Raw genomic sequence first — 25,109 nt, forward strand, 5'->3', positions numbered from 1 at the left:
ACCTCTGCCGGCGGCGGCGCTCCCACATCCCGGCGGCGGGCGCCAATGAGGCGGCGCGCCCCGGCGGCGGCAGGCTGAGTGGGCGTGTGCGGGGGGCGGGCTGTGGGCGGCGGCGGCAGTAGCAGGGTTGGTTGTGTGTGTGCCATGGCCGGAGCCCAGTGAGAGTGGCTGACAATAGGAGCCAGCGAGCCTGAGCGCGACCCCGACACAGCCGGGACCCCTAGCTTCCCAGCCAGCCACCGGCAGAGGAGGCCATCAGCGCCAGCCGCCGCGCCCGCCCGCCCGCTCTACCGCGGCTCCTCTCCGCTCGGCCCGCGCTCGGCCGCCTCTCCGCAGGCCCCTCCGCCGGGAATGTGAGTGAGGCAGCAGCCATCGCAGGCTGGGGCCCGCGCCGAGCGCACGGGACTGAGCGGAGCCCGAGCAGCCGCCTGCCCCTGAACCCGCCGCCAACGCCGCCCTGCGCTGAGGAGGCCGCCGCCGCCGCCGCCGAGGCCTACAGGCTCCTGCAGCTGCAGGGACCCAGCCCGGCGCGCACAACGCTCCGGCCGCTGCCGCCAAGCCCAGCTCACTCCGCCTTCTCCTCCTCGGCTCCGAATTCTCTGCCAGGAGGGGCAAGGTAACTTCACCCCCAGCCCCGAGCGGGCAGCCACCCGGCCGCGGCGCGGGGGAAGGGCTGTGGGGGGAGCGGGAGGATCGGGGGGCGCTAGAGAAGATGGGGACCACGGGGCGGGGGTGGGAAAGGACAGAGTCCAGCTGGGCTCCTTATCCCCTGGTGGATGGAAATGACATCCCACAACACCCGTCAGAATGCAGCTAATTACACCCCTGCTTTCGCGGAGTGCTTAGTGGAGGCGCTTGCAGTGACATCCATCGGTATTTTCACATTCACTCGCGTTTCCTCGTATTGTCCCCAGCGGTGACAGTGTCTAGTGTATGTCGCTGTGCATTTACCAAAATATTTAAAAATTTCCCGTGTTATAAATAAACACTTTCGTATTGAGAAAGCTATAGCTATAAATGCAGTTATCCAGCGCTTGTGCTGCACTCGATAAATAACCTCATTCCCCCACACATGGAAATAGTGTTTTTCAGTGCATTTAAATGATCATTTAGGGATGTGAAAAAGGGATCAGTGTTTAATGTAATGTTGTAAAGGCTGGATGTAGTCTTGTTGAATTAGAATTAGAGTTTAATAATTTATAAATGAGGTGAGAGAAACTGTTAATAAATTTACAGCAGAGAAGTGTGGGTAAAGTGTGTTGCTGACAGAATGATCCTGCAATTTGAATGATCTGTTGTAATATTTGTCCCTTAATGTTGTTAGCAATTCCATTTTGAGACTGTACAAACATTTCTGGATAAATGGTTAGATTTTTCAATAGTTACACCAGTGATAAGGAGATGAAAACATTTTTTTTTAATGAGGCAAAATAGGACTAACAAATCTAGAATCTAAGTGTCATTTTTTGTTGATGTTTCCAGAATCCTGCTGACGTAACAGGTAACTTTTTGTGTTTGTATATTTTGAGGGACTCTTCTTCTCTACCCTTACTTAGGAATCACAGATTGGTTTGTTGAGGTGAAAGTATATATCCATTTCTCCATATAGTTTGTCTGACTTTCCCATGAATCTTGAATAGGGCCTTGATGCCATGGGTGATGTTGGCATCTGTTACAGTTGGTAAATAACATCTGTTTCAAGTATAGAAGTGTGTTGCTCATAGTCTATTAAATGTAGGATGTATTATTTGGGATAATAATGAAGCCACACCTGAGGAAAAATTAAGTTGGTACAATAAGAATTGTTTTTAGATGATGCCAGCTTCACTGTCCAATATCAATGGATTCCTCTTGGTTCCTTTAAGAAGTTATGTATTTTATATTTTCAATAGACTTTATGTCTGTGTGTGTGTATATATACACACATAAATGAAACCCTCTCAACTTAAATATGTGGAAAATTAATAGCTCTCATTTTTCTAAACATACATAATTTAAAAAAATCATACTTATAAAGTATTTTGCATAATAAGAAAAATCCAAATAATGTTGATTTAAATTATTTATGAATCGGATCAGTCCCCAAATATTTTAACAAAATGAGGACTTCAAGCTGCACTGCAGGTTGCAAAATCATCTCCCATCAGCAATAGTAGTCCTTTTGGATAATTGGAATCAGTGGACATTGTGCTCTCAGGACCTACCAAAAACATGCTCTGAGGCCCTGATCCTGCAAACATTAGTCAAGTTAAATGTGTGTAAATGTGAGTAGCCCCACTGATTAAAGTTGAACACCTGTAAGTGTTTGCTGGATCTGGGGCTAAATCTTTTTTCTTAAATCTGTTCTTTCCACTTCACTGAGAAAATGTGGTATAACTTTTTTGACTGAGAAGGTAAGCCTGGTAAAAATCAAGAATTTGGTTGTTGAATTAACCATTTTAGTATTTTCTTTTAATCTTCCAGAAGTAGCCTGGAATATGCTCCAGAAATATTAGAATGTGAAAAAGGAATTTGCAAAGAGATTTACAATATGAAAGCTGGATATTTCTAGAGTGGAGAATAAATAAGTGACAAGTTACAGGATTATCTACACTTAAAAGGTAGCAGTGGTGCAGCTGCATCATTACAGCATGCACTGTAGAGCTTCAGCGAAGATGATACCTACACTGATGGGAGGGCATCTCCTGTCAGAGTAGGTACTCCACCTTAACATAGCTACCGCCTCTCTGGAACAGGTGAGCCAGGACCCCCTTTGACATAGCACTGTCTACTCGAGAGTTAGGTCAGTATAACTGCATCCTCATGGAGGTGGATTTTCCACACCCCGAGGGATGTAGTCACACCAGCATAACTTGCTAGTGTAGACCAAACCTAAGTCTATCAAGTCTAGTGAACTTTCTTTGGTTTTAAAGCATAGCAGTATATTTTAATGAACTTAATGTTTCCACAAAACACACACCTTTCTTTATGGATAGTAAACTGAATTTTATTTCTGTTTTTAATTGTCCTAGAAAATAGTTGCGACTTTAGTATTAAAATTTTTATTATTTTTGAGCGCCTAGAAGTGTGCATGGTGCTTTGTGAAAACAAGTAAAAGATATTTTGTGACCCAAAAAACTTGTGATCTAAGGTTTTGATCCTGCAGACAGGTCTACACAGGCATACTCCTGGACCTCTGTCGAGTTCTAGAGACATAAGCTGATCTCGGTGGATACACAGGTGTCTACATGTGGATCTGATCGCAGAATCAGTGCCTAAATTCAGACATGATGTAGAAAGTGAGGACCATAGACGAAATGGAGAGGATGGACAATAATTACAATAGTACCATGAAGCTACACCTCTACCCCGATATAACGCGACCCTATATAACATGAATTTGGATATAACACGGTAAAGCAGTACTCCGGCAGATCAAAGCAAGTTTGATATAACGCGGTTTCACCTATAATGTGGTAAGATTTTTTTGCCTCCCGAAGACAGCATTATATAGGGGTAGAGGTGTACTTCATAAGATCTATATGTAAATTGATGGACCATCTCTCTTTGATGTCAGAAGTGAGTTTTTAGGAGAGATGTGAATGAGGAGAAGGAGGTGTCTCTTGACAAACTCGTTTAATCTTTACCTGTTTTCATCCACTGGGAATGTATTTATAATGTTTGTTTCCCTTCAGTAGGGATATGTCCGCAGCACCAACCACTCCTCCGTCAGTGGATAAAGTAGACGGATTTTCTCGGAAGTCCGTCAGAAAAGCCAGACAGAAGAGGTCACAAAGCTCCTCCCAGTTTAGGTCTCAGGGCAAGCCTATTGAATTAACTCCTCTGCCTCTTCTAAAAGGTAAGGCTCAAGACCAGTTATATGATTAAAACATTTTTATTTTACAACAGACATCTAAATTCTGATAAAAAGTATTGTTGTAACAGAAATTTGAGGGGGAATTTGGCCTGTGAGTGAGAAACAGTTCATGCCGTACAAGGATTTATTAAGCTAAAAAAATTGGCATCAGTTAATATATTTAAAATGAAAACTTGCATCTGTGAATGGATATGTGTTTACTGTTTGCCATAGTTGTGGAAGTTCTGAATGCTAATACTAACAGAACCATTGCTGGCAGTCTGAAGGCATACAAGCTTTTTGCACATATTTTAGGTTATCAACCTTTAACATTTAATCCAATGTGGCAATAGTTTTTAAATGAGATGATTCATTAGCAGGTGTGAACAATATTAATTTAGCATTGAATTCTCTGATCTGCCAAGCACTTTCTGCGGGGAGCTAAGTGCTCTCAACTCCCACTGATTTTTAGTACAAGTCTGGGGGGCAGCGCAGTTTTTAGAATTATGTCCTTGCAGGGAAAAGGACCAGTGTATTTTTCATTTTCTCATTCATTCAGCCTTCCAAAACTGTTTTTGAAGAGGTTTATGTGGTCAAATGCAGATTTCTACATTTTATCATTCTTTTTGTTTACAAATGAAGAAAATAAGTACAGTTAACTAAAGTTAATATTAGAGTTGGTCATTGTGGTAGTTGATATTGGAGTTCATAATTCTGGACATTGTCAAGGGTTAGTAGGTTTAGGCCTATCACCTTTGTTTTGTTTTGCAGATATGTACATTTCCCACATCCCTTCTCTCTACCTGTCTGATACTTTTGTAATTAGTCAAAGTATTTAAAATATGTAAAGGACCTGCTCTGACCAGAATCCTTCCACCCTGTTTGCTCACAAGAATGCAGTAGACACATGAAAAATACACACATATATATGCATCTATCAATTGAGAGAAAAACAGGTTGCCTGAATTCTTGTTAGTGGATTACTCAATGGAGTTGTCATTTATTTAACATGTCGGAGAACCTTTTTTTGTGGAGCTTCTAGGGTTTTTAACATCAGGAGCCAAATAACTTTTTTAAAATAGTATTTGAATGGCAGGTTAAATTTTCGGCCTGTCATCCTTGACACTTTCCTTTTGAAATACCTACGGCTCTGGTTCATAAAGAGGGACAATTTGCCCTTTGGTTAAAATGACTAAAATTTGGAAATTAAATAGATATACATTTTATATAAAAAGAACAAACTGTTGCTGCTACTGTTATTTCTTATTTGTATTGCAGTGGTTCCTTGTGATTCATTCAAAGAACGCACTAGGTACTTTATGCACATATAACAAAAATTTGGTCTCTACTATCTAAGGCCCCAGCCCTGCAAACACTTACTCATGGTAGTCAAGTTTAGAATGTGTAAGTGTTTGCAGGGTTGGGTCCTAACTGTAACTGCAAGAGACTGTGTGTGAATCTGACAAACATAGAGCATTAAGTATTGGTGAGAGAATTACGATTAGTGTAATAAGCAGTAGTAACAGTGCCCTGTCTTACAAACTGAAGATTTGATCTTGTAAGTTATTTCTCATTGATTTGATGGGGAAGCCTTCATGCTGACACAAGGGTCCACCTGTGATGATTCATTTGTGGGATTTGGGCCTAATACTGCAGCTTCAGATAGGTTATATCCCTATTGAAGGGACACCATCAACTAAAATTCACACTTTTGCTAGAATATACTTTATTTATTATTGTTACCAGTAATACCCAATATTACTAAACCTGAAAGGAGTGAAAAATATGAATACATATTTAACTTTTACTTACCATGTGCATTGCCAACCCTTCATGTATAGTCAGTTTCACCATTTCCCTTGGATAGGCTGTTAGGTCCCAATTCTGCAAACTGTTTGTCTTGTCTTTAACTTGAAACACAAGGGTAATTCCATGGACTTCAGTAAATTTCCCATTGACTTAATAATTTCCCCTTTTGTTTGTATAGTTCTCTCGAATAGGAATAAGAACATTAATAAGAGCAGGTGATTTAAGATATTGGTAGATTTTATGGATTCCTGTGTTGCAGGGGTGGCCAAACTTAGTAACTCTCTGAGCCACATATGACAATCTTCAGAAGTTCGAGAGCCGGGGCACGCCTGCTGGGAGTTGCTGGGGGAGCTGCTGCTTTTTCTGATGCCTGTCCATGAAGAGTTACTACCTGGGAGCTGCAGAGAAGAGCCACTGAGGGATAGGCTCTGACTCCGTGGGTGCTGGAGCACCAATGGGGAAAAAAATGGTGGGAGCTCAGCACCCCCGTGGATCAGCTCCTCTCCCTCCCCCAGCGCCTCCCAAGGGGGCGTGATTCAAGCTGTCGGGGTGGGGGACCTTTAAATTGTGCCCTCCCATTCTCAGCAGGCACCAATCATCTGTGGCAGAAGCCCCTAGCCCCACCAGCCTGCTGTAGGGAAGAAGCCCAAGCTCCCTCTCCCCTGCCCCGCTCTGATAAGTGGAGAATTGGTGGGTGTTGGGGGCTCCGCGAGCCGCACTTTTACTGTAAAAGAGCTGCAGGCGGCTCATGAGCCACAGTTTGACCACCTTGATAGTATAGTGTGAGTTCTGACTACCTTGGAGGCTGCCTTCTTGCCCTTTAAAAGGGGCTGTTGAGATCGTCAGAGCTGATAGTCCACTAGATTTGAGAGCTTGTGGGAGAGCAGTCTCGATGGAGAGACCTCATCTCAGGGATTTATGTTCCCATCTCAATCCAGTAGTCCAGCAACACAGCTTTAATTTGTTGATCTTCAAGTCTTGTCTGTTTAATCATGAAAGAATTGGTTTTGCTTGTGTGGTGTGTGATTTTTTTGTTTGTTTGTGTGGTTTTTGTTTGGAGGTTATTTTGTTTTAATTAACATTGGGTTGCCTCACACATTGTGTTGGTCTTATTGTAAACATATCTAGAAGTAGATCAATATGGGTGCAAGCTACAAAGGAGAAGTTGGTGAGAAGAAGGTAGAAAAATATACTGTATATATATTTTAAATATCAAGCACTGAAACCTAACCAAAATGCTGCTAGACTTTCCAGACTCTTTCCAGTGCTGCCTTATACTCGAATGTGCGCTTAAGAATGCGCCAAGTGGTGTACACTGAAATTGGATAGGAAAAGAATGTAGTGCACACTGTTTTTTCTGTCATTAAAAATGTGTCTAGTTTCATCAAGTAAAGCAATTAATTTCTCAGGGAAGATGAGGTACGTGACAAGTGTGAAGTTTTAAATTCAAACTAATTTGTATTACCAGGACACATTTAAAGTACTTCAGGAATAAACACCCCCCCCCCAGCCCATTCCATATTCTTTGATACGTTAGTAAAATTCTGTTTGCCTGCTCTTTGTTTTTCCAAGGGCAGATCTACACTTAAAATGCTATAGTGGCACTGCTGTAGCACTTTGGGGAAGATGCTACTACACTGACAGGAGAGCTTTTCCTATTGGTGTAGTTAATCCACCTCCATGAGAGGCGGTAGCTGTGTCAGTAAGAGAAGCTCTTTCATTGACATAGTGCTGTCTACACCATGGATTAGGTCAGTATAACTGCCTCACCCAGGGGTGTGGATTTTTCACACCCCTGAATGACGTAGTTATACCGATGAAAATTTATTGTGTAGACTTGGCCTAAAACTATTTCACATTTAGGCTGACAACAAGAACTTTCAGTTCAAAGATTAATTTTAATTTTGGAAAAGTTTTACTTTGCCCAAAACAGAGGGAAAGTCCGTCACCAATCACAATAGCTTTGCTACTGCAATATTATGAAATTTATTAAGGTTCTAATACATTTATCAGATTGTTTAATACCATGGAAACTATTTCTGTAACAGCAAAAAGGAAGCACTGTATACTGAAAACGGAACATTTTGTTTCATGTTCTGTTATATATATGATTTATTGTATTGTTTTCTTTACAGGTGAAGTTTTATTATGATCTTCTTATAAAAGGCTATCTTTAGGCTAAGTGCTGAAGGTGTTACTGAGGCAAAAATCCCAACAAGTTCAATGGGAGTTTTGCCTGGGTAAGGACTGTGGGATGTGGTTTTGGTTTTTCCAAGTATAACGACATTTGATCTCTTCTTTGTCTTATCGTAAGAATATTATTTATCTACCCTCATTATTATGTCATAATCCCTAATCCTGCAACAATCACATGTATATATTATTATTATTATTATAGTGAAAAACTTAGCTCTTACCTTAGTATTTCTGTTGATTTCATTGGGAATGGATTACTTTGCATTTATATGGTAATTTTCACTTTAGTTACTTGGAATGCTTTACAAATGTCAATACCTTAATAAGTGCCTAAGCAAGATACTTATTTCTAATGTACGGGTGGAGAAACTGGGGACACAGTGATTCAGTTACTTTCCCCGAGATCACACAGTGCAGTAGTGGCACAATTGGGAATAGAGCCAGAACTCCTGACTTACAGTCCTGTGATCTCTCCATTAGACAATCTTCTTGTATAATCGTAAATATTTGGGATTTAGTTGTGCTTTTCATCTTCAAATGCTAACTAAGATACCAGTCCTGCAATTGAATCTGCATATGTAGAACCTTGGGACCCTTTCAGAGGCTCATTGACTTCAGTGGCCTGCTTGTGGGCGGAAGGGTCCATCTACATCAAGAGGTGGACAAACTACGGCCTGTGGGCCACATCTGGCCCGCAGGACCCTCTTGCCCGGCCCCCTGAGCTTCTGCCCTGGGAGGCTAGTCCCTGGCCCCTCCCCTGCACTTCCTCCTTCCCCCGCTATTGGTGCAATGCTCTGGGTGGCGGGCTGCGAGCTCTTGCCATGGAGCGCAGCTGCAGAGCCCGGGCTGTAGTGCCACCAGCCACTGGTGCCTCAGGCAGCGCGGTAAGGAGGCGGGAACTGGGGGGAGTTTGGATACAAGGCAAGGGAGTTCGGGGTGGTGGTCAGGGAGCAGGGGTGTGGATAGGCATCGGGGTGGTCAGGAGATGGGGAAGGGGGGGGGTTGAATGTGTGCAAAGGTCCCGGGGGGCAGTGAGGAAGGAGGGGGGTTTTGGAAGGAGTGATGGGGGACAGTCGGGGCAGGGGTTCTGGGGGCAGTCAGGGAGGAAGGGGTGTATGAATGGGGCAGGAGTCCTGGGAGGGGCAGTCAGGAATGAGAGGAGGGGTTGAATGGGGCGGCGGGGGCAATCAGATGGGGGGGGTTCCAGGGACGGTCAGGGGACAGGGAGTGGAGGTGTGTGTGGATGGGGCAGAGATCGCGGGAGGGGGTCATCGGGGTGAGAAGGAGGGGGCAGGGGCCGGGCCATGCCTGCCTCTTTGGGGAGGCACAGCCTCCCCATACAATTTCCAGAACCCGATGTGGCCCTCAGGCCAAAAAGTTTGCCCACTCCGATCTACATACAAGGATTATGGCCCCAATCCTTATCTCTATGCTTTACCCCTGTGTCTTAAACTTTTACAGTTTTATCCCATGTCTTAAACTTTTACAGTTTTATTTTAAATACTTGTAAACATTACTTCATGGGTTTTCTTCAAATCTGTGGTGAAACTCCATCCATTTTCTTCCATTTTCCTGCTCTCTTGTTACTGCATGTGGATTGTTTAAATTGAATTTTTGCATTTGTATATCTGATAGTTATGGAGAGTCTGTTAAAGATGTCTTTAGCTGTCTCTAAAATTTGTGTGCTTTTGGAACATTCCATAAGTGAACTAAATTCCCTTTTTTTGAAACATTTAATATTTGTCTGTTGACTGGGTGTTCTGCTTGATCTCAAAGGCCCTATCGTTCATATCAGCCTAAAAAAATAAAGCTTTGAGGCTTCTTCCATTTTAATTTATATTCCCTTTGCTGTCATGATATCTTAGATGAAAGGCTAAAAATGGAAGTTAATTGTGAGTGATATGAAGAATTGAACATCCACAGAAATGATGTAATTTTCTTCCATATCTCTGGTAATGTTAAATGTGTGTGTAATTGTTTTCCTTTTTTTATTTTTCATTATGTATTCACAGGTAAATAGGTATAGTATAATGGGATACACTAGAAAAAGCCACTGATCCAAAACCTATCAGGAGCTCATATCTGTAAAAGTACTGGGGGTGGGGGGGGAAGACTACACACCTTTACTACCCCACCTACTTAATACTTAGTTAAAGGCAATTTACCATGGGGCAAATGCTGCTCCTTTCACTGGTTTAAGTTGCTGTGTAGTGAGGAGACTACTCATTCTGTTTTCTTCATTAGGCACTGTATTCCTTTTGAGAAGATGCTAAAAGAACGATTGCACCTTTCCTTTTTTAAAGTCATTGTTTTTTTTAGATTAAAGGTAACTCATATTCACCCAGTCTCTTCCATCAAACCTTTGTTCTTTCTTTGGCCCATTCCTTCAAAGACTTAGTTGTGTGTACTTCACATGTGAGTAGTTCAGTTGACTCCAATGGGATGTTAATAGGAGTGTTTAAAGGATTAGGGTCTTGGTGAGTGACAGGTTAATATTGATAACCTAAATATAAGCAAATGTCCCCACTTATTACTTCGTCTTTATTTTTGGGGAAGCCCTGTCCTAATTTTAGAGCAAAGATACAAGGGAACTCAATGATGGTCAGAGGGAATAACCTCTACCCTTGTTGGCTGTCTCTAGTCTGTAAAGGAATGATTGGTGATTCCAGATACAGAAAAAGGAGCATCATTTGCCCCTTGGTAAATTGCCTTTAACTAAGTATTAAGTAGGTGGGGTAGTAAAGGTGTGTAGTCTCTTCCCCCCCCCGCCCCAGTACTTTTACAGATATGAGCTCCTGATAGGTTTTGGATCAGTGGCTTTTTCTACTGTGTATACAAATTTGAAAATGTGCATGTTATCATATTTGGTTGTTTAATGAAGCAGCAGGCTTTTCAGCCTTACATAGAATGTATGAATCTCTGCCATTCTGCAGTATTCTTTGTACTATCATTGATTAGCTTTCTGTTAACGTTTGCATTGCTTGAAAAGTAATTATGATTTAATAGTCCTGTTTTTAAAAAGCCTCTTCACTTTTTTGTGCTGCGTTCTTATATTGGTATGTCTTACTATTTTTAAGTCACTATTGATTTCTTGAAAATATTGGGAAAAATTCTCCTCTCCAGTCCATGTGGTGAGTCTTAACTGTGATTTTTCTTTTTAGAATATCAAGTGTGTACATATGGAGCACTCATACTAATGTCAGTTTTGTGCATATAAGGAGCACAGTCTACTTGTGTTGGGATCTTCCTAGAGAACTGGAGAGGAGAGATGCTTTCCAAATATTTTTCAGCAAATTTAAACAGCAAGGAGAAGTAACAGGTGTGGCTGTACAACTTTATTGTTTGTGTTGCTGATTTCTTTGTGCTAGTTATTTAGTAAACATATAGGAAGAGATGGTCCCTGCCAGAAGGAGCTTGCTGTGTAATTTAACATAAGTAAGGTTATGTTTATATCACGGAGGTCATGGAAGTCAAGGAACTTCCAGAGACCTCCATGACATTCTCTGCTTCAGCCCAAGGGACTGCAGAACTCCAGAGCTAGCAGGCAGCAGGCCCCTGGCAGGGTTCCAGTGACAGGTGACAGACTCCTGAGGGGGTCCTCCTCAGGGTTCCAGTGGCGGGCGACAGCCTCGTGCTGGGGGGTGGGGAGAGAATGCCTTGGGCTACAGGCTCTTGGTGTCCCATTTTCTCTTTGGGGAAATATGGTCACTCTGCAGCTCCCAGCTGCTGTAGGAGGAGGGGGAGCCCCCTGCAGCTTCCAGCTGCCACAGGCAGAGAGGAAATCCCACAGCTTCCAGCCACCACCCCGTGGTGGGGGAAACCATGGAGCCAGCAGCAAAAGTCACAGACAGGTCGCAGCTTCCATGAACTTTTGTTTATTGCCCATGACACGTCCATGACTTTTACTAAAAACAACCATGACAAAATCTTAGCCTTAAACATAAGACATGGCCAGTGAATGTGGTGATTAGAAGAGAGGAGGAGGTAACAGCAGTAGGTTAACTTGATAATTATAAGTTAGTTTTGTGGACTGTTTGATTAATCTAAGTCTTTAAAAGTATTGAGTTGTTGTAGTTTAAAAAAAATTATTTTGGCACCTGATCTAGCTGTCGTCACTAGTTGACTGATATTTTGTAATTGGAGGGGGGTTGAGGGAGGATATCGAAGTGTAAGATGAGTATATTTCCAGTGTTAAAATATTCACTTTCAGGACTGATCTCCCAATTAGGGAATTTTAATTAAGCATTCTACTATAAAATTGTATTCAGAAAATGTCTGCTGCTGACGGTGTATGATCAGAAAGATAATTTGAAGTTGTATATTAGGTAGAGAACTGATATGTTTTCAGATTTTGATTAAAATAGTGAAATGTACATAACATTTGCATTCTTAATCCCTTATCTATTTTATGCTGTTTGTTGTAAACAGTAGTTAGATATAAATGTTATAGTTTAAGCTGTGGCAGGGAAACATAATTCTTAAATTACTCTTTTTCCATATGCTCAGGAACAGCTCACAGGATAAATCGTATCTCTTGCCTTGCAGTGTACTTAAAACTAGACTGCCTTGTAATGTATTTAAAACTAGATTTAAACCGGGAAAGTGTAAGGCACATTCTTCTGTGCCACTGAAGCCCATTTTGCCCTGGGGGAGGGGAACAACTTTAAAGGTGTCATAAAGCTTGTGGGCAAGGGTGATAAAGTACACTGTATCAGTTCTCACAGTGGAGAGATGTAAATAGTGGGGGTTTCCCAAAGATCTGTAGTGGGACCAGAGCTGTTCAACACATTCATAAACGATCTGGAAAAGGGGGTAAACAGTGAAGTATCTGGAAACACCTTTTGCAGGCGATAAAAAATTACTCAAGGTACCGGCAGTTAAGTTCAAAGCTGACTGTGAAGATTTACAAGGGGTTCACACTAAACAGAGTGACTGGGAGATGAGATGGCAGATGAAATTCAGTTTTGATAAATTCAAAGTAATGCGTATTGGAAAAAATAATCTCAGCTATACATACAAAATGGTGGGTTCTAAATTAACTGTTAGCACTCAAGAATGAGATCTTGGAGTCACTGGATAGTTCTTGCAAAACGTGCGTTCAGTGTGTGGTGGCAATCAAACAAGCTAACAGATTGTTAGGAACCGTTATGAAAGGTATAAATAATAAAACAGAAAATTTAATAATACCCCTTTATAAATCCGTGGTGTACACACACCTTGAATATTACATGCAGGAATGGTTGCCCCCTCTTAAAAAAGATATGCTAGAATTGGAAAAGATACAGAGAAGGGCAACAAAAGTGATTAGGAGTGTGGAGCAGTTTCCATATGAGGAGAGATTAAAAAGACTGGGACTTTTCAGCTTGGAAAAGAGACAATGAAATGGGAATGTGATAGAGATCTATAAAATCATGAATTGTATTGAGAAAGTGAATAGGGAAGTGTTATCTGCACCTTCACATAACACAGTAATTGGTGGGAAGGGGTCACCCATTGAAATTAATAGCCAGTAGGCTTAAAAAAAACATAAGAAAGTATTCGTTTACACAGTGCATAGTCAACCTGTGGAACTCATCACCATGGGATGTTGTAAAGGCCTAATGTATAACTAGGTTCAAAACAGAATCAGTAAGTTCATGGAGAATAGGTCCATCTATAGCTATTAGCTAAGATGGTTAGGGATACAATTCCATGCTCTGCATGTCCCTAAACTTCTGATTGCCAGAAGCTGGGACTGGACGAGAAGGGGATGGATTACCTGATGATTGCCTGTTCTGTTTATTCCCTCTGAGGCACCTGACATTGGCCATTGTTGGAAGATGTCGGGCTAGATGGACCATTGGTCTGACCCAGTATGGCCTTTCTTATGTTCTAAGGCAGGGGTTCTCAAACTGTGGGGGCGGGACCCCTCAGAGGGTCGCAAGGTTATTACATGGGGGGGAGTCATGAGCTGTCAGCTTGCACCCCAAACCCCACTTTGCCTCCAGCATTTATAATGGTGTTAAATATATAAAAACATATTTTTAATTTAAAAGGAGAGGTCACGCTCAGAGGGTTGCTATGTGAAAGGGGTCACCAGTACAGAAGTTTGAGAACCACTGCATTAAAAACACCTGACAGATATGATGATGATTTTCTTTAAAACTTTTTTTTTTTGTGGGAGTATGTGTTTGAAATTTTGTCCAGGTTCTGCTGGCAAATCTTGTGGATATCTTGGAGCTGTGTGTTGAGGTCTGACAATACACCACCCACTGCCATGCAAAAGAGTGATCTCACTGCTTTGTGTCACTTCATCCTGGCCCTTTTTCTATCACTAGGGACCTCTGCCTCATTTGCGCTGTCATAGGTCAAGTTTAACCCTGGTTTGATTTCTGGATACCAGAACTGTTATATTTTCAGGTTTTAAAATACTTGTTGCAGTCTGGTTCTTTGTGTGTGTTGCTTTCAGGGTTATGCAGGTATTGTTTTGCAGGTTATATTGTATTAGAAAGGGTACTGTGGATTGGATATATATTACTGTAAAATCAACTGGTATTTGGAATAGCTTGGAAATTGGGTCAGAAATGATTCAGGGTCCTTTTATGTAGAAGCTCTAAGCATTGAATGAGAATACATAAACTTCTATTTAGTTTTCTCTAGAAATTGTTTAGATTCTCTTAGGATGTTTTTAAAATTTCTGCAATATGGTTTAGATATGTTGTGAATAATCTTTTTGTAAAGAGACCGATCTCTCCTAGAAATATTGTACAGTTTTAATTTTGAACAGTTAACTCCTGTGGTTAATATGGTAGCATATATTTTCCATTTGTTCAGTTCCATTTGTTTCCCTTTGCGAAGTTTGAAAAACCTGTTGTTACAACCAGGCAAAATGTAGCCAGTGCAGCAAACTTAATTTATTTGCTGGATGTTTTGAGGGCTACATGCTGTAGATGGGAGGCTTATTATCGGAGATATTTTCAAATGGTATTTTAGTGTTAGGCTAGTCTTTGAGGAGAAGACTTACTTTTTCAATTAGACTAGCTGGTCTATGTGGAAAACACTCCTAAATTGGAGGATTAAGACAGTTATCTTTCTCCTCTTCAATTTTCCTTGCCAGGCCCTCGCCCTCTCCTTTCTTTTTATCACTTTTCTTTTCCCCGCTCCTTTTCTGTCCTCTGTGCACCGCAGTGTTTTTGCAGCCACTAGAGGGTGCTATGTTCCCTCGCATGTGAACAATACTATGAATGCTTGGGATGGGTTGGCAGGGGTTCTCAAAACTTCATTGCATTGCAACCCACTTCCAACAACAAAAATTGCTACATGACCCCAGTATCCTGTTTTTATTCTAGCGCCTAGAATCAGGGCCGGCATTTGGGGGCGATAAGCAGGGCAGTTGCTCATGGTCCCCTTCCAGAGGGGCCAAGTGAAGCTAAGTTGCTCATGTGTTGTCTTCGGTCCCAGGTGGTGGGGCTCGGGCTTCAGCTTCTGCCCCTGGTGGCAGGGTGTCTAACAACAGCCCTGGTGACCCCATTAAAAGAAACTCACAACTCACTTTGGGACGTGATCCACAGTTTGAGAACCGCTGGGTTAGAGTGATCCTTCCAATCACAGTCAATAAAATTAGCTGCTTGAGTAAGACAAAATAGTCTGTTCTTCATCTTCCTGAGGTCCACAGATCTGTTACAGTGAGCCTTTCAGTCTGCTTGCAGCTGCTTTGAAGGCTGGACCAGATTTATCAGACCCTTTCAGGAAGGGGTTTGTCTATCCCTCTGAAGAACACGCTAGTTTCATTCTGCCTCCATGGCTTCAATTAGACAGTTCAAGACTTCTCCCTGGCAGAGCTTCTTCCCCCTTTCCTCTTTGATATAATAATTTACCCACTCATTTCTTGAGATTGTGTATTGGCAGAGGGAATAAATGCAGTGTTTCCCTGGTGCTGAGACACTGAGGTGGCTGAAGCCTCTCCTTATCCACATGAAGTGCAGAATGGTGAACAAAGCATGGAAGAGGGAAATGCAAAAACGTGTGCCTCTCCACTACTGCCGTAAATGAGTGCCTGTGTCCACTGTTGGCAGAAACTAGCCCCTTCACAGGCAATTCATTCTGGGCGGGGATCACTCCAGTTACTTCTCCAGGTCAAGGAAAGGCCCACTTGGCTGCAGAGGAGAAGGTGCAGCTGAGGACATGGTCGCTGGTTCCCACTGAGGGGAGCAGTGTCAGAAGAGTGTCCCTAATGCGTTGGGGAAGGTTGCAGGTTTGTGGCAGAGCCATAGCTGTGGAACATGGAACAACTGAACAGTTGCCTCAGATTGTGGATGGAAGACAGTGCGTGAACCAGGGAGATTGTGGTAAGGGGCCTTATAAATAGACCTGTCTGCTTCCGTATACCCTCACTTCCTTCCACTGTACCAGAGCTTCGTTTAGCCCTTATTTTTGTTTGCCCTAAACCAGATGGGGTTTCCCTTGCAGCCTGCTCCAGGATACCCACTAAAGCTGCTGGGTTTGATATAGTTCTTAGCAGGAAAAACAGACTGCAGTGAACCCCTTAATCTTAGAGTAATGAGCACGTGGGATCTTTTCTCTGAGTCAGGCCTAACCTGGGGCCCTTCTATTGTCAGGAGAAGATTTGGGCGCTTGGTTCTATCTCAGGAATAGCCAAAGGAAGTCCTGGCAAGAAAAGGCCTCTCAGAAGAAAAGAGAAGTGAAACCACTGATCATCACTTGGATTGCAAAGAGAATTTTCTCTGTACCCTTCAGACTTGGAAGAAACTAAAAATGCCCCAAGAAAACAGCCTCTGAACACGCATCCAAACTCTCAAGTTTTCCCTACTTTCAGAGAAAGTGCTGGAAAATTGGAAGCGTACATACACAGATGTGTTCCCTTGTTCTCTGTAAGTCTTGGAATCTGATTGTCACAAGCATACCAGATCCATTAAGAATACAGACGTGCCTGAGAAACAGAGACATGATGCAGCTCACTCCTTGATCTGGGACAGGGGTAGGCAACCTATGGCACATGAGCTGATTTTCAGTGGCACTCACACTGCCCGGGTCCTGGCCACCACTCTGGGGGGCTTTACATTTTAATTTAATTTTAAATGAAGCTTCTTAAACATTTTAAAAACCTTATTTACTTTACATACAACAATAGTTTAGTTATATATTATAGACTTATAGAAAGAGACCTTCTAAAAAGGTTAAAATGTATTACTGGCACGCGAAACCTTAAATCAGAGTGAATAAATGAAGACTCGGCACACCACTGCTGAAAGGTTGCTGACCCCTGATCTAGGAGAAGAGCCTTAAGACATAAAATCTCAGGGCAAACTATTCCAGATAATCTTTTTAAAAATTTTTTTTTTTTTTAAAAAGGCTGTTAGCCCCCTCCTTTTTTTCTCTCTAGATGGAAAGACATAGGAAGTTCAAGAGAGAGTGGAATGAAACAATATGCAAGTATTTCCCTTCATATTTCAAACTATGCATCCCTGTAAATACAAACATAATGAATGCTGGGCATGCATAGGGAAACAACGCTAAGCAGATTAACAAAAAGGTTTTGAAATATCTGTCAGTCTACCTATCTATACTGCTCTTTCCTCTCTCAGAAAGGCTAAAGACATTTCCTTTGTAGGAGCTTTCCTAATCAAGGATTTTACAGATAGGAGGGCTGCTGTGACCCTTCAGAAGAAATTACAAAGTGACCTCAGTTGACTTCAGAGCGTCACTGTTCTTTTGCCCAGTCGATCCTAGTATGAACAGGCATGCTTTCTAATTTAAGTACTTACATGGCCCCCATCACTGTAGTATTTGGATGTCTCATAACTTACATCCTATATTTATCCTCACAGTTAGTATTGAGACACCCAAATACTACAGTGATGGGGGCCATGTAAGTACTTAAATTAGAAAGCATGCCTGTTCATACTAGGATCGACTGGGCAAAAGAACAGTGATGCTCTGAGGTCAACTGAGGTCACTTTGTAATTTCTTCTGAAGGGTCACAGCAGCCCTCCTGTCTGTAGAATCCTTGATTAGGAAAGCTCCTACAAGTAGGGTAGTGCTGTCGTCATATATATAATTTTTTTTTTTCAGGTGAGGCACTAAGGCACCGAGAGACTAAGTGACTTGCCAGAGGTCTCTCTCAAAGTTTGTGATGAAACAGGAAACTGACCTGATTCTCCAAACAAATTTGAAAAACACTGAAATTCAAGACAGGCAGAGCTAACTTTTCTATGTTGATGGATTTGAAGAGGCTTGATTACCTGTACGTCCTATTCTCCAAACCCTTAGCAAGTTCCTCTATTTTGCGTTTGTATGGCTTTATTTCTAAAAAAAAAATCTTGCCCTTTGGAATGGTCATAGTTCCCAGGGTGTTCATAAATGTGCTTGTGGTCTTCAGACGAGAAGCCCATGTATACCTTCCCTGGATGAATTGCTAAACTGAACTCAGCCCAGAGACAAAGCATTATGGACAATCAGCATGCAGCTTAGATCCTGGTGGATAATTCTTCATTCTAAATTTAGAGAAGATCCAGATGACTTATGCCAGTTGATTTTTTTACTTCAGAATAGAGTTAGGCATTCTACATTTTAGGGAAGAGGCAAGAGGACTCTTATGGGAAATCAACGAGAGAGAGATCTCAGTACAGTCTCTTTTGCTTGTCTTAAGAACGATGGTATCACATTTATATACACAACAGAAAGTCCAAGCCACATGGTGTCAAGTATCAGAGGGGTAGCCGTGTTAGTCTGGATCTGTAAAAGCAGCAAAGAATCCTTTGGCACCTTACAGACTAACAGATGTTTTGGAGCATGAGCTTTCGTGGGTGAATACCACTTTGTCAGATGCATGTAGTGGAAATTTCCAGGGGCAGGTATATATATGCAGGCAAGCTAGAGATAATGAGGTAGTTCAATCAGGGAGGATGAGGCCCTGTTCTAGCAGTTGAGGTGTGAAAACCAAGGGAGGAGAAACTGGTTCTGTAGTTGGCAAGCCTTTCACAGTCTTTGTTTAATCCTGAGCTGATGGTGTCAAATTTGCAGATGAACTGAAGCTCAGCAGTTTCTCTTTGAAGTCTGGTCCTGAAGTTTTTTTGCTGCAGTATGGCCACCTTAAAGTCTGCGATAGTGTGGCCAGGGAGGTTGAAGTGTTCTCCTACAGGTTTTTGTATATTTCCATTCCAAATATCTGATTTGTGTCCGTTTATCCTTTTCCGTTGCGACTGTCCAGTTTGGCCGATGTACATAGCAGAGGGGCATTGCTGGCATATGATGGCATATATTACATTGGTGGATGTGCAGGTGAATGAACCGGTGATGGTGTGGCTGATCTGGTTAGGTCCTGTGATGGTGTCGCTGGTGTAGATATGTGAGCAGAGTTCGCATCGAGGTTTGTTGCATGGATTGGTTCCTGAGCTAGAGTTCCTATGGTGCGGTGTGCAGTTACTGGTGAGAATATGTTTCAGGTTGGCAGGTTTCCTGTGGGCAGGGACTGGCCTGCCACCCAAGGCCTGTGAAAGTGTGGTATCATTGTCCAGGATGGGTTGTAGATCCCTGAGGATGCGTTGGAGAGGTTTTAGCTGGGGACTGTATGTGATGGCCAGTGAAGTCCTGTTGGTTTCTTTCTTGGGTTTGTCTTGCAGTAGGAGGCTTCTGGGTACACGTCTGGCTCTGTTGATCTGTTTCCTTATTTCCTCGTGTGGGTATTGTAGTTTTGAGAATGCTTGGTGGAGATTTTGTAGGTGTTGGTCTCTGTCTGAGGGGTTAGAGCAGATGCGGTTGTACCTCAGTGCTTGGCTGTGGACAATGGATCGTGTGATGTGCCCAGGATGGAAGCTGGAGGCATGAAGGTAGGCATAGCGGTCGGTAGGTTTTCGGTATAGGGTGGTGTTAATGTGACCATCACTTATTTGCACCGTGGTGTCTAGGAATTGGACCTCCCGTGTAGATTGGTCGAGGCTGAGGTTGATGGTGGGGTGGTGCTGTTGAAATCGTGGTGGAATTTTTCCAGAGTCTCCTTCCCATGGGTCCAGATGATGAAGATGTCATCAATGGTAGCATAGGTAGAGAAGGGGCGTGAGCGGACGAGAGCTGAGGAAGCTTTGTTCCAGGTCAGCTATAAAAATATTGGCATATTGTGGGGCCATGCAGGTGCCCATAGCGGTGCTGCTGATCTGGAGATATATATTGTCATCAAATTTGAAATAGTTGTGTGTGAGGATAAAGGCACAGAGTTCAGCAGCCAGTTGTGCTGTAGCATCATCAGGGATACTGTTCCTGACAGCTTGTATTCCATCTGTGTGTGGGATGTTTGTGTAGAGAGCCTCTACATCCATGGTGGCTAGGATGGTGTTTTCTGGAAGGTCACCAATGCATTGTAGTTTCCTCAGGACATCAGTGGTGTCACGGAGATAACTGGGAGTTCTGGTGGCATAGGGTCTGAGTAGAAAGTCCACATATCCAGACAGTCCTTCAGGGAGAGTGCCAATGCCCGAGATGATGGGGCGTCCAGGATTTCCGGGTTTGTGGATCTTGGGTAGTAGATAGAATAACCCTGGTCGGGGCTCTAAGGGTATGTTGATTTGTTCCGATGTTGGTGTAGGGAGTGTCCTGAGTAGGTGGTGCAGTTTCTTAGTGTATTCCTCAGTGGGATCTGAGGGAAGTGGCCCGTAGAATTTGGTGTTGGAGAGTTGCCTGGCAGCCTCCTTTTGGTAGTCAGACCTGTCTATGATGACAACAGCACCTCCTTTATCAGCCTCTTTGATGGTAACGTCTGGGTGGTTTCTGGGGCTGTGGATGGCATTGCGTTCTGCACGCCTTAGGTTCTGAGGCAAGCGATGTTGTTTTTCCACAATTTCTGCCTGTGCACGTCGGCGGAAGCATTCATTGTAGAGGTCCAGACTGTCATTTCGACCCTCGGGAGGAGTCCATGTGGAGTTCTTCTTCTTGTGCTGTTAGTGAGAGGGTACCTGTGTATCAATGCGCTGTTCAGTGTTGTCCTGAAAGTATTCTTTGAGTCGGAGACGGCGAAAGTAGGCTTCCAGATCGCCGCAGAACTGTATCATGTTGGTGGGGGTGGCAGGGCAGAAAGAGAGTCCCTGAGATAGGACAGACTTTTCTTCTGGGCTGAGAGTGTAGTTGGATAGATTGACGATATTGCTGGGTGGGTTGGGGGTACCACGGTTGTGGCCCCATGAGGCAGGTAGGAGTTTAGACAGCTTACAGTCCTTTTTTCTTTGTAGAGAGGTGAAGTGAGTTGTGTAGATCTCCTGATGTTTTATTTCCTAAATTATTTTAATGTATGGAGTATTTTTATATATTTCCAGGTACGCTGCCCAGGCTATGAAACTGGTGAGGACCTTTGTTCTTTAATGCCAGGGATGCAATATATACTTCAGGGCTGGGCATGTGGCAGATATCAATAACAGAATCTCTTGTTTTCAGTGAAAGAGCTTTTGGCTCTTTGCCCATAATGCAGAGTGGAGACCTAGAATAATGCCTGCCCATCTCTGGATAAGGTGCATTTGAGAAGTTTGGCACTGGTGGATCAGTCTTTGGCCTCAAGCACCTGTGGTGCTACCATGGTGGGCTTACCCAGTTCTTTGTCTTTCAGGGAGACTGCTGGATTCTCTGTGCCTCGTTCCTTCGGAATGTTCCTTCTGGAGCCTATGGAGCAAAGGTTTGCTCACTCCTCAGTAGCCTCATATATAGCAGCTATTTCATGCAGGCCCCTGGTGCAAGTACCATGATCCATGTAAGGATTTCATTCTGTGTCTACATAGGAGTCCCTTTTCTTGGATACTGCCCTTTCCATGGCCTTATTAGCTGTGGAGTCTGAGGTAGACCTCATCCTATAGCCTTTCTCATGGATAGCTTGAAGGATTTTGACCTTCATCTCCATTTCTCTAAAACAGATTCCTTTTGAACTGAATCTATGGTCTCCATGAGGTGACATGCTGTTTGGGCTGCCAAGTTGCCACATTGTCATCCTATTTCCATTGGTAACTTTTTGAATATTGATCTTCGGTTCTTGCATGGCTTACTTTCTCTCTCACTCAGTATCAGTTTTCAGCTGTGTAGGAGGAGGCACTCAGTTTTGTAGGGTAGGACCAGATAGTCTTTGACTCATTTAGGATCAGAGCCGCAAAGTTTGTTTTATGGCTGGATTTTCTGAGGTCAGGGATTTGGTAGGTAACACTCCCTCTCCTTTAGGACATAGGTCCAAATGGATTTAACTTTTCTTTCATCAGCTGGCAGAGTGGTTCATTACCTGGCTTTCCTATTCCTTCCCACTTTTTTTCCCTCCTCACGCAGACTAAAAGAGCTAGTGTCAGGAGGCCAGATGCTGAAGCGTAAGGGACGTTTCATGCAGCTCCACCTAGCTTCTTTGTCCAGGTGCATGTGACTTTCAGATGTTGGGGAGCTGATGTAGTCAATTAGGTTGTCTTTGAATTGAAAAGTGATTGTGGGGTATGACAGCTAAGGTCTAGGCTAGCAGCCTATGTAGTGATAGGTCATATCAGTAGTGTCAGAAATCTTTTCTTTCAGCAGTAGTTATTGGGTTGGTGGTTGGTGTAAGCTCAGGAGGAAAACAACTGTAAAGGAAAGGAGGGAAGGTTGAGAAAAGAGCCCCAGCTGAGGAAAAATCAAGGGTATGAAAAGAGAGGGGTTCCTAATGTCTAAAAAGCCACAGGATGATGCTGAGAAGCTTACCATAAAATGTTATGATAGAGCAGCATCTTGCAACATTGTGTGGTGGAGAGTGGGGCTGGAAGGCACTCTCTTCCGTCTAGCATGGCCATTTCATCAACTGCTCTGTGCCCCAGTTGGCCAATCAAGAAGCCTGTTGCAGGAACCTGGATTTACCCAGTGAGAGACCTCTTCCTCTTAGAGACTGTTTCCACAGGGCAGCACAGGGATATGGCCCTCTCTCTCACTGTTTCCCTGCACTCCCTCTTGACGGGGAAAGTTGGTGTTCCTTAACATGTCTGTCAGGGTTCCCATTCTAGTGAGGCAGGTTAAGAGCATTTCTGACCCACTTTCCCCAAGCACACAACTCCTCCACTCTTAACATCCGTTTAAACCAGGGGTTCTGGGCCCCTCAGGGCATCGCAAGGTTATTAGATGAGGGGTCCCGAGCTGTCAACCTCCACCCCAAACCCCTCTTGCCTCCAGTATTTAAAATGGTGTTAAATATATTAAAAAGTGTGTTTAATTTATTAGGAGGGTCACACTCAGAGACTTGCGATGTGAAAGGAGTCACCAGTTAAAAAAGTTTGAGACCCACTGATTTAAACCTCTGAGAGAGGTGCTCTTTTATACTTCATGTCCATCGGGGCAGCTTTTGTGACAGTCGCATTCATTAGAAGCGTCACCTTGCTAACATCAAACACAAACTATTCATCTTTGCCTTTAAGGCCTTTCATGACATATTCTCACCCTACTGCCTATCTTTTATGTTCTGTCAAGGTTTTGACTCCCACTTCTGCTATGCCAATGATGCTAGCCTTCATCACTCATATGTTAAGATTTCAAACAAACAGCTTTTGCTTTCTGTCATGCCACCTCCTCTGCTTGGGAAGAGATCTCTGTAAACCTGTGTAAAGTCACCTCATTGTGATTTCAATTTCCTCCTTAAAACTCTCCTTTGCTGTGTTGCCTGCAAAAAACTTGATGCTACTTAAGCAGCTTGTATGCTGTGACTGCCTTTTACCATGCTAACTAGGATTGTTTCATTATTTCCTTATGTTCCCCTGTTTGTTTGTGTCTTCCTGCAGTCTCTTGTTTTAGGGTTAGTCTACATTAGAAGCGCTACAGCAGCACTGTAGTGCATCTAATGAAGATGCTGTACGCTGACAGGAGAAAACTCTCCTGTCGGCATAATAAAACTACATCCCTGAGAGGTGGTAGTTCTCCTGCCAACATAATTCTGTCCACCGTGGCGCTTTGGATGTGACACAGGGTATGTCTACAGTACGGGATTATTCCTATTTTACATAAACCGGTTTTGTAAAACAGATTGTATAAAGTCGAGTGCACGTAGCCACACTAAGCACATTAATTTGGCAGTGTGCGTCCATGTACCGAGACTAGTTTCGATTTCCAGAGCATTGCACTGTCGGTAGCTATCCCGTAGCTATCCCATAGTTCCCGCAGTCTCCCCCGCCCATTGGAATTCTGGGTTGAGATCCCAATGCAAAAACAGTGTCGCGGGTGATTCTGGGTATATGTCATCGTCACTCAATCCTTCCTCCGTGAAAGCAACGGCAGACAATCATTTCGCGCCCTTTTTCTCTGGATTGCCCTGGCAGACGCCATAGCACGGCAACCGTATGTGTACTGGATGCTGCTGACAGACGCGGTACTGCAGAGCTACACAGCAGCATTCGTTTGCTTTTGCAAGGTAGCAGAGACGGTTACCATCCCTATTGCACCGTCTGCCATGCCATTGTAAATTGGCGATGAGATGACGGTTATCAGTCGTTCTGTACCGTCTGCTGCTGTCATGGGTGCTCCTGGCTGGCCTCGCTGAGGTTGGCCGGGGGCGCAAGGACAAAAATGGGAATGACTCCCCGGGTCATTCCCTTCTTTATGTTTTGTCTAAAAATAGAGTCAGTCCTGCCTGGAATATGGGGCAAGTGTCCTAGAGAACCAGAGACCACAGCCCCTCCGTGTCAGAGCCCCAGAGATCCCGCAGAAATGAAGAGCGGCATGCCATTCTAGGGGGTGCCCCTGCAACAAACCCACCCGTTGCTTCCCTCCTCCCCCAACCCTCCTGGGCTACCATGGCAGTGTCCCCCCATTTGTGTGATGAAGTAAGAAAGAATGCAGGAATAAGAAACGCTGACTTTTTAGTGAGATAAAATGAGGGGGAGGAAGCCTCCAGCTGCTATCGTAGTTCAGGCAGTACAGAATCTTTTCTTTAGACATGAAGGGGCGTGGGCGAGGCTGCTGATAGAGCTCAGCCTCCAGTTGCTATGATGAAGACGGTTACCAGCCGTTCTGTACCATCTGGCGGGAATGACTGGGAGTCATTCCCATTTTTACCCAGGCGCCCCCAGCCGACCTCACTGAGGCCAGTCAGGAGCACTCACGGGCTGATGATAAAGACGTATATCAGTCATATTGTACCATCTGCCATCCGGAAGGGGATGCTGGTGTTCAGCGCTGCAGCACCCCATCTACCAGCAGCATGCAGTAGACATAGGGTGGCACTGAAAAAAAGCAAGAAATGTTTTTTTTTCCCTTTTCTTTTGGGGGGGGGTGAGAAGGGTGTAATTTGACATATACC

At 43.5% G+C, this 25,109-nt stretch overlaps 1 protein-coding gene across 7 annotated transcripts in view; it reads left to right on the forward strand.

The window, feature by feature from the left end:
- The first annotated feature begins 265 nt into the window (after positions 1 to 265).
- The window catches only part of PPP2R5E (protein phosphatase 2 regulatory subunit B'epsilon), a 113,762-nt gene continuing 88,918 nt past the window's right edge, over positions 266 to 25,109 (forward strand). For 3 of the 7 annotated variants that reach the window (XM_050952628.1, XM_050952629.1, XM_050952627.1), the window contains exons 1-2: positions 531 to 616; positions 3,675 to 3,838. In XM_050952628.1, the coding sequence (XP_050808585.1) occupies positions 3,682 to 3,838 (157 nt within the window). In that variant the 5' untranslated portion in view covers positions 531 to 616; positions 3,675 to 3,681. Of the gene's footprint in view, positions 617 to 3,674; positions 3,839 to 11,001; positions 11,160 to 25,109 lie in introns of those variants that run through there. The other 4 variants (XM_050952630.1, XM_050952626.1, XM_050952632.1 and 1 more) reach the window with 4 other exon arrangements.

Source organism: Gopherus flavomarginatus, chromosome 5, assembly GCF_025201925.1.
Source record: "Gopherus flavomarginatus isolate rGopFla2 chromosome 5, rGopFla2.mat.asm, whole genome shotgun sequence".
Taxonomy (NCBI): domain Eukaryota; kingdom Metazoa; phylum Chordata; order Testudines; family Testudinidae; genus Gopherus; species Gopherus flavomarginatus.